General features: G+C 39.0%; 2 protein-coding genes across 2 annotated transcripts; both read left to right on the plus strand.

Annotated features, from left to right (window-relative positions):
- Window positions 1-596: 596 nt before the first annotated feature.
- LOC114711801 (uncharacterized) lies at window positions 597-1,241 on the plus strand. The gene has a single exon (XM_028896230.1). It carries the CDS (start codon window positions 597-599, stop codon window positions 1,239-1,241), a length of 645 nt encoding a protein of 214 aa, XP_028752063.1.
- Window positions 1,242-5,650: 4,409 nt separating this feature from the next.
- Window positions 5,651-6,712, plus strand: LOC114711802 (caskin-2-like). The gene is made up of 3 exons (XM_028896231.1): window positions 5,651-5,945; window positions 6,061-6,299; window positions 6,437-6,712. The coding sequence occupies exons 1-3, from the start codon at window positions 5,651-5,653 to the stop codon at window positions 6,710-6,712; spliced, it is 810 nt and encodes a 269-aa protein (XP_028752064.1).
- The last annotated feature ends 3,815 nt before the right edge of the window (window positions 6,713-10,527 follow it).

Raw genomic sequence — 10,527 nt, forward strand, 5'->3', positions numbered from 1 at the left:
TCATTCTTTGCCATTGTCTGTTAACAATGTTTGCAACATCAATGGCAGAAGGATTTTGTAAATTTAACAAAATTAACTACAAGGATTCAATAAAAAGAAATAAAACTATAAGAATCTAATTCAAAATTTGATCAAACTATAAGGACCTGAAATATATTTTCCCTAAATCAAGTTATAAAGACACATCATCATTTTTTAAAAAATAAACTATAAGAATTTAAGTTACAATTGGAGAAAATTATAGTAAAGACCTACCGGCTTAATTTTTCTTATAAATAGGAAAAGAAATAAATGGCCACTTGATCCCATAGCTGATGATCGTACCGTTGAGAAATAAGAACAATGCGCAGGAACCTTCACTCCTTTATTTCTCTTATAAAAATATACTGTATATATAGTGAAATATGTAACTGTAGTTTATATATATAAATATCAACTCCCCAGATATTAGGTAGATTATAGGGAATCAGATTTATTTTTGAATTATTCCTAGAATATCTCTGTAATCTCTCTCGATCTCCATTCTGCTTATATATACATTGTACAGCAACACCCAGAAATATACAAGTGAATATTTTCATATATACCATGTCTATATGGTACCAGAGCCAGCGGACAGTCATCCCTCAACGAGTCCGGTGAATTCCTCTTCTTCGTCCTCCACATCGGAGGACATATCAGTTGGATCAAGCCCCAGGCAGCGTCCGACCATGATGGACCCTCCTGGTGGATCCCCTGCGCAAGTTTCTGGTTCGACCAATGCCACCTCCGTGTCGACCATCAATGTCGATAGCTCCTCTATTGCTTTTGTGTCGGAAAAACTCATCGGCAGAAATTACAGGGAGTGGGCTCAAGCTATGCGATTAGCCATTGGTGGTCGTGGCAAGCTTGGTTTGATCACTGGAGAATCGACCGCACCTAGTGACCCAAAGTCTTCAAAGATGCAGCAATGGCTCACGGACAATTCTCTTATGTGCTCCTGGTTGATTAACGCTACGTCGCCTTCCCTTAAACGAAGTTTTATGTATTTACCTACTACTAAAGACATGTGGGATGCTGTTCGAGAATCCTATTTTGATGGTGAGGACCTTGCCCATCTTTATGATCTAAAAACCAGAATCTGGAATATCAAGCAAGGTACTCGCACCGTTACTGACTACTGGTTGGAGCTCATTGGACTATGGCAGGAATTGGATATGATTATTGAGGAGGAGTGGTCATCTTCCATTAATGCTGCATGACACAAAAACAATGTTGAAAAGGAACGTGTTTTTCAGTTCCTCGCTGGTTTAAACCTTGAGTTTGATGACATTCGAAGCCGGATTCTAAGTCATTCGTCGCTGCCTAACACTCGTGAGGCTTTCTCTGAAGTACGTCGTGAAGCCTCACGTCGTGATGTTATGCTGTACCCCACCTCTTCAACCATTTCTGACTCCTCTGCCCTTGTCAGTAGAGGGGGGTCCTCATCTTCCTCCACAAAGTCTAAAGTCACTTGTGATCACTGTAAGAAGCCAGGCCACACTCGTGACTGTTGCTGGGACATTCATGGCAAACCAGCTGATTGGAAATCTCGAAAGGGTAAACCTCGGGGTTATCAGGTATCACCAGAACCCTCCCAATCCTCTGATTCTCTTCTACCCTTGTCAAATGAGCAACTGCAGCAGTTACTTACTACTCTTAAAGGCCTCCCAGCGCAGCAACCTCCCCCTGCTGTGTCTGCCTCCATAGCTCACACAGGTACTCCTCCATTCGCTCTTCACACTTCATTCTCGTCTAACAAATGGATAGTTGACACTGGTGCTACTGACCATATGACCTCGGATGCTCGTATGTTTCTTACCTATTTTCCCTGTGCTGGTAATGACACGATCACCACTGCTAATGGTTCGGCTTCTCCCATTGTCGGTAAAGGCTCGGTTACTCTTTCAAATTCACTGCATCTCAATTCTGTCTTACATGTCCCTCATTTGGCCTGTAACCTTCTTTCTATCAGCAAAATACTAAACATGCAAATTGTGGGGTGCTTATTTTTTTCCCACTTACTGTATTTTTCAAGATCTCTCATCGAGGAAGATGATTGGCATAGCTAGGGAGCATGATGGTCTCTATTGTCTCGATGTCTCTACCGTGACTACCTTGTGTTCGCAAATCTATGGTCCTGTCTCTACTTCTGACAATAATGATATTTTATTATGGCATAAAAGAATGGGTCATCCCAGTTTCTCTTATTTGCAACGTTTGTTTCCTCATTTATCCATTAATAAAAATTCCATTCTTCATTGTGATTCTTGTACACTTGCCAAACACCATCGTGTACCTTTCCCACCATCGCAATACAAACCAACTCGTCTGTTTTCTATAATTCACAGCGATGTTTGGGGTCTGTCTCGTGTTTCCAATCGTACCCACTCAGAATGGTTTGTCACCTTCATTGACGATCACACACGAATGACTTGGGTTTACTTAGAGAAAAATCCATTGTTCCCTCTGTTTTTATGGAATTCTTTCACCTTGTCCAAAATCAATTTAACACTACAATTCAGGTTTTATACACAAATAATGGTACTGAGTTTTTTAATCAATAGCTTGACTCTTTTCTAAAAACCAATGGCATTGTCCACAATAGCTCTTGCCCTCATACCCCACAACAAAATGGTGTTGCCGAATGCAAAAATCGACATCTTTTTGAGGTAGCCCGTGCGCTCCTGTTCACATGTAATGTGCCTAAATTTTTCTGGGGGGATGCTATTCTTACAGCCACTCTTTTAATCAATCGAATGCCGAGCCATGTTCTCTCTTTTGTCTCTCCTTTAGACAAACTTCATGAAACTCACCCAGTCACTCATCTTGATCACCACCTTCCGCTTCGCATCTTTGGTTGTTCTGCCTTTGTTCATCTTCCTCACCCTCAATCTAAACTTGATCCACGTGCCGTTAGGTGTATTTTTTTGGGGTACTCATCTAGTCAGAAAGGATATAAGTGCTATGATCCCACTTCCAAACGCCTCTTTGTTAGTCGTGATATCTCTTTTTCTGAGCATGAGCCGTACTTTCCCACTTCTTCAATTCAGGGGGAGAATTGGAGTGAATTTCAGCGTGTAGAAAGTGTACCTGAGCCTATACCTCCAACTCAGCCTGTTCTATCCATTTCACCTAGTAATTCTACACCTATTCCTCCCGATGTTGTGCAAGTGCCAAAGGCAGGGGGAGATAACACCAACAATAAATATAACAAGGTATACACACGGCGAGATAAAGAAACTATAGAGATCATAATGCCTAGAGCTCTGCCAGAATCTGACCAAATGAAAGATTCTGAAACGGCGATAGAAGTGAATGAGGAGGACTTGCCCATTGCCCTAAGAAAGAAGACTCGCTCTTGTACCATGCATCCTATCCAAAAGTATGTATCGTATGCCACTCTATCTCATGATTATCATGCTTTTACCACTAATATTTGAAATCAGAATACCTAAAAATGTACATGAGGCTCTTGAGCATCCTGAGTGGAAGAAGGCAGTGATGGAAGAAATAGCAGCATTAGAGAAAAATGAGACTTGGGAAGTGGTTAATCTACCAAAAGGGAAGAAAAAAGTTGGATGCAAGTGGGTCTTTACCCCGAAATATAATGCCGATGGAACACTCTACAAGTTCAAGGCACAATTGGTAGCCAAGGGTTTCACTCAGACCTATGGGCTAGATTATAATGAGACATTCGCTCCCATGGCAAATTTAAATACAATAAGGATTCTGTTATCGATTGCAGCCAACTTGGATTGGCCTTTACAACAATTAGACATCAAAAACACATTCCTTAATGGAAAATTAAAAGAGGAAGTCTATATGACACTGGCCCCAGGTTTTGATAGAGGGAGACAAAATCAAGTTTGTAAGCTGAAGAAATCCTTGTATGGCCTAAAACAGTCCCCCAGGGCATGGTTCGATAGATTCTCCAAAGTTCTAAAGGTTGAAGGCTAAAGGCAAAGTCTGTCTGACCATACAATGTTCGTTAAGAAGAATGGAGCACTAAAGGCAATTCTTATTGTCTACGTAGATGACATTATTCTTACAGGTGATGATGTAACCAAGATAAACTGAATAAAGACAGCTTTGAATCGAGAGTTTGAGGTCAAAGATCTAGGAAAACTAAGGTATTTCCTTGGAATGGAAGTTGCACATTCAAAGAAGGGAATCTATGTCTCTCAACGAAGGTATATTCTTGATTTATTAAAAGAAACTGGTATGCTTGGTTGCAAGCCAATTAAAACACCAATGAGTGTTAAGAGGGAAAGCACCAACCGAGGTAAGAAAAAGGCAACTACCAAAGAAGAGGCTGAGAAAGAAAAAAAAAACGACAAAAAGATGAGGAACCCATGGACATTGGCAGATACCAAATGTTAGTAGGAAAGTTAATCTACTTATCACACACTCGACCTGACATAACCTTTGCGGTAAGGGTAGCAAGTCAACATATGCACTCACCCAAAAGAAACACATGGATGCAGCCTACAGAATTTTGAAGTATTTGAAAGTAACACCAGGAAGAGGACTTTTCTTTAAAAATGTGAATCTAGAACGGTGGAAATTTACACAGATGCAGACTGGGCAGGTGCTCCAGAGGATAGCAGATCCACATCTGGCTATTGTACCTTTGTGTGGGGAAATCTAGTGACGTGGCAAAGTAAAAAACAAAATGTTGTATCTAAAAGCAGTGCAGAATTAGAATTGAGGGCCCTAGCTCAAGGTATTATGAAAGGTCTCTGGTTGGAAAGAGTAGCAGAGGAGGCTCAAGTTCAGATCAGCAAACCAATGAAGCTATTCTGTGATAACAAGGCAGCTCTGAATATGGCTTTAAATCCAGTACAACACAGCAGAACCAAACATGTCGAGGTTGATAGACATTGTATTAGAGAAAAAGTAGAGGATGGGATTGTATGTTTGTCCTATGTGACCTCAAAACAGCAAATTGCAGACATTCTCACAAAAGGGCTTCCTGAAGACTTGTTCGAAAAATTCATTAGCAAGTTGGACATGATTAGCATCTATGATCCAACTTGAGGAGGAGTGTAGTTTGTATATATAAATATCAACTCCGAGATATTAGGTAGATTATAGGGAATCAGATTTATTTTTGAATTATTCCTAGAATATCTCTGTAATCTCTCCCGATCTCCTCTGTAATCTCTCTCGATCTCCATTCTACTTATATATACAGTGTACAGCAACACCCAGAAATATACAAGTGAATATTTTCATATATACCGTGTCTATAGTAACCAAGAAATTTTATATGGTTAATAATTACATTTGTCTCATTTGTATTATTTGAACGACCACAGAAGGATGAAGACTTGATTTTTATCACGAAAAGAAAAGAAATGTTGACTTGATCAAATTCATGCACACAAAAAAGGACTTCCAAAAGAAATTGTTTGCAGTGAAAAAGAATAACAATAATAATCACCATCAATCCTCAATAATAACCGTTTCAATAGATTTTTATCAGAAACAACGCAGAAGTTATTGACACCATATACAGTGAAAAAAATTGGAAGAACATTCCGTTAAGCGACACGAGACGGCATTATAAATTGGAACACAAAGTTACCCTAAACTTGCATCACGCAGTAAGTAAACCAATCACATAATGATGAAGCAGACGAGTCATTCTTCTCTGCAAGAGACGGAGCTGATGAACATAGAGACTGCTCATCATCATGAAGAAGATAGGATGAGAGTTCTCTATGAAGCTTCATATAAAGGATGTGTTTCAACCTTGAACTCACTGCTACAGGAAGACCCTGGAATCTTGCAGAAGATTAGCTCACAAGCTGTCTTCATAGAAACTCCCCTGCACATATCAGCTTCACATGGTCACCTTGAGTTCACAAAAACCCTCCTCTCTCACAAACCAGAACTTGCCCTTGAGAGAAACTCTTTACAAGGCACACCTCTCCACTTAGCTTCTGCAGAAGGCCACATGAAAGCAGTTGTTGAAATACGGCGAAGAGGCGTGCTTTGTTCGTGATCAGGAAGGCAGAATTCCCTTGCTCTATGCAGTTATAAGAGGCAGAAGAGAAGTTGTGTTGGAGCTGAGTAGAGCAAAGCCAGAGTCCGTGAGGTTACATGATGACAACGGGGAAAATATTTTCCACTTGTGTGTGATGTACAACCACTTGGAGATCCTTAAAGATTTGATGGCTTTGGATATTCACGACACCAATAAGCTTCTCATTGAGCGAGACTCGGATGGCAAGAACACCATTCTCCATTTGGCTGTCATGCTGAAGCAAGTCAAGGTACTTTTTTACTTGTATAACCAGCTTGAGTTTGAGATCACATTACATATATAACCATTTTCGATCTTTTTCTGGTTCTGTTAGGTATAAGTCACAAGCATAACAAATTAAATTTTCTTGTTGGTTGTTATGTTCAGACTGTGAGTTACCTCATTTCAATTCCAAAAATAAGATCAGAATCACTGAACTTGAAGAACGACATGGGTTGTACGGCCCCAGATATCGCTTATGGGTTTCCCAAGGACTCCAAGAGCCTTGAAATACAAGTCATATTGATGGAGTGTGGAATCAGACGTGGAGGGAGAGAGAAGATTGGCGGTGACAGCAGGGAAGAGAGATGTTGGATGAAGAAGTGGTCGTGGAAAATTGTTTTCAACCAAATAGACCAATGGTTCCAGTATAATGGCGATTGAGTAGAAGACATGAGGGGGAATCTAAGTCTGGTGGCTACTGTCATCTCAACCATAACCTTTCAAGCTGCACTTAACCCTCCGGGAAGCGTCATCCAACAAAATATAAGACCCAGCGATCCCGATTTCAACCTCACTACCGGTTACAACACTTCTATCATTGACGGACCCCTCGGCTGCTTGCCGTACCGAGATAATTTTGGGTTTGACCGCTCTTACGGACCTTGTCCCGGGCAGGCCATGTTTGCTTATCGTGAGCCATATTACTTTGGCGAATTCATAACCTATAAAACCATCTCTTTTGTGGCATCTCTGTGTGTTGCCCTCTTGCTTGTAAGCGGAGTTCCTCTCAAACATAGATTTGTGTTGTGGCTCCTATCCATAGGCATGGGCATAGCTCTCACCTGCCTTCTGAACGCCTATTTTCTTGGCCTCGAACTTCTTTCCCAAGACTCAGTGCAGACCGGAAAAACGGGGTGATGATAGCCACTGGAATTTTTATTGGCTTGTATGCACTGGTTGGTGTATACATTGCGGTGAAGTTTGTTATATGGGTGGTGAAGAAATTGAAGGACAAGATAACGAAAGTGAAGAAATAGAAGGGAAACTTGGCATCAGAAGTCAAGTAAACACTTGATGCGTCTTAGGTGTGTAGAACTTTTCAGGGGTTGATTACCGTTAATGTTCCTTGTGTATGCATATATATATATATATATATATATATATGCACTTCTTAAATATTTAATGAATGGCCTGTGTTGTAGAAGTTTTCAGTACTGTCTTCCTCATCTTCACTCATCTCATCCTCATCACACAATTTGTATCTTAATATGCTTCAAGTTTTGAAGGTCGTCTCACTTGCTTATGTGTATGAGACGCCTTCTTCCCCCCATGAAATTACATCTCGATCTTTATTTCGTTGTTATCGTAAACCATTTTTATAACCTTTTTTTCCTTAAAAAAATAGATTAATTCAATGAAATTTAAGATTTATATGCATGGCTCACTTTCCTTTAAAAAGAAACTTTAATATATATATATATATATATATATATACTGCTAAAGAGATGTATTCTTCTACTGATAGCAATCCTGTTTGAGATACTATCAGTACAAAATGTTGGCAACTTTCTCAATGAAGATTTGAATATTGACTTGCCTTGTTGTGAGGGATTAACCCCTTTTACTAGACTAATCCCGTTAATAAATTTTAAAATAATTAGTGATGTGCCACCATATCTTATCAAAAATGGGCCAAATGAGAATATGGGTTGTCGATGAACTAAATGGGCTGAAAAATATGCCCAAGGGTTTGACAAGCATAGGTTATCAATAACAATCAAAATTCAGAAATATATGTATATATAATGACAGAACAAATGTCAAGCAAATGTAATACTGTTCTCATCACAATATGGATACTATCATACTTTAGAAATAAAAAAATATGCAGAAAGGGAAATGCCAGAAGAAGAGAAGAAGAATTCCAAAGGGAGGGAGGGAGCCACAGAAAGAGGAGAGATTGCAAAATCATTCCGCCCTCCTTCTGGTCTTCTTTGTGTCTGTTTGTGTCTTCGCTTTTGCCTACCCTAAGCCCAAAGTCATCAGTCCAATAATACTCTCTTGGCAATCCAATTCTCTCAGCTTCCAGCCATTCCCGTCTCCTTGATTCTTGGTTTGGGCTCTCTTTTAGATCACCAACTAGGCCCAACTCCGTTAGGATCGTTACATTATCTAAGTAAAGGGGTTACCATGAGAAGGCGCGGATGGATTTTATTTTACCAAGTCACTCTTCTTCTCTGGCCATCGTCGCTGTCGCGTAACTGCTGAACTTCATCTCTTCTGCAACTTCTTATCTGTAACTACTCCTTACTGCTTCTTCTTTCTTCGAGACTCTTTCTTCTTATTTCTAAATATTGGGGTCTTGTGTTTCTCATATATATGTGTGTATATGTTTGTGCTTTGAAGGACATTTTTAACCCTGTGGCTATTGTTTAAATACCAATTTCACTATGATTGAGTTGATTTCCAGCGTTAGTTTCGGAGTAACCATAACATGACGGCGGAGTAGTTGGGATATTTCCTTTACCGTTTCCAATGTTCGGTCGATAACCCCACCTTCTTTACAAACAAGACTTAGTCTCTAAATTTCTAGCCACCCGCTTGAATAACTGGTGGGGGCTGGGGGTTGGGAAACAACTTGCTAATTCCATTCATGTGCTTCCAAGCATAACGTCAAAAAGCTTAAGGCATACTATTACCTCAATTCAGGAATAGTCTAGAGGCATCTCAATGACCCCCTTAATTTGAATATATTATTATTAGCCGCCAATGTGGACTCAAAGCTATTTATGACTTTGCACATCCCCCTCGTTTTCTTATCATCCCAAATATACTCTTTTGTCCTTTAAAATGTTAAACTTACTACTCATATGATACTAGCATTATGTTTGGTATGAAGGAAATGGAAAGAAAGAGAGAGGAGGAAAATTTTTTATGAGTTCAATTTAAAAAATTAAAAAAAGGGATTATAAATTTTAATAAAGAAAAATGTAAAACTAAAGAGTAATAAAAATTAATTAAAAGCTTTTAACCCCACTTGGTCATATCTAGTTAAATCAATATAATGACCTGTGCACAAGCTAGTTTCGTTACTCCACCAACGGATTAGTTACAGAATTAATGAAGCAGCCAATATGGTACAGAATCAATGATAAATTACTCCTCCGGTCCTTAATATAAGACCCATTTAACTAATTTGATCAGATTAAAGAAGTTAGGTAAGTTAGTTAATTATAAGAAATGTGACACGTTTTTCTTAAAATATCATAATCATCTTTCTTAATACTCCATTTTCCTTTTCTACTTGATTATAGTTGAAGGAGGATCTATAGGTGTAATTTAGAGAAAATTAATAAATATGAGAAATGAGTCTTATATTTAGGACCAAAACCAACTCAACTATTAGATTTTATATTAAGAACCAGAGGAGTACTTGTTAGAATCAAAACTTAAGTACAAATAGAGGATTCATAGGAAAAGTTCAAATAAGTTATTTCTATACATTTGCATCTATTACCGTTGAACTTGTTGAGAGATCTATTATATTGTTACATAATTGAGTTTCTGTCTATGATACCATATATCTCCCGTTCTTTTATATAATGTATATATATTCTCTTGAAATCTAGCATAAGCTAGCTTGCATAGTAAAGAACCAGCCTTAGTCAATCAATTTGTGAAAAAGAAAAATCTATTTTTATCTTAATTGTATCATGACCAACCCAATCAAATATGATGCCGACCTTTCTAGCCGCTTGACTTGCCATTTCAAAAATATATTACTCTCTACGAAACAACATTGGCCTTTTACTTTGATCTTCAACATTCCCTGACGTGTCCAAAAAGTCAGATAAGATATGGTTACATCTTAAACCGGCCCCGCTAAGGAAACGCAGCTCCAATATGAGCATTTGGATTCTTTGACTCTAAGTAAAGATGATAGCTCGGCATGCCCTGGAGATGCAGTATCAGCTATTAGATACGCACCTTATTTTCATCCTCCCTACACAAAATACAATAACTTAGCTTTCATTTCATCTCTCACTGTCCTCCTCATACTCGTAAGTGGAGTTCCCCTCAAGCATAAGGCTGTGATGTGGATGCTATGGGCATAACTCTCTCATTCTTGGTACCCACCTGCATTAATGGCCTCTATTTGATGAACCCAGGTGGTGAACTTTTTGACTCTGCTTGGAAATGGTGAGAGTATCACGTAGGATTTGGATTGGCTTCCTAGGTGTGGCTGTTCTGCTTAT

Source organism: Neltuma alba, unplaced genomic scaffold (genome assembly GCF_004799145.2).
Source record: "Neltuma alba isolate B1F8T4 unplaced genomic scaffold, ASM479914v2 tig00011320_pilon, whole genome shotgun sequence".
NCBI classification, from domain to species: Eukaryota; Viridiplantae; Streptophyta; class Magnoliopsida; order Fabales; family Fabaceae; genus Neltuma; species Neltuma alba.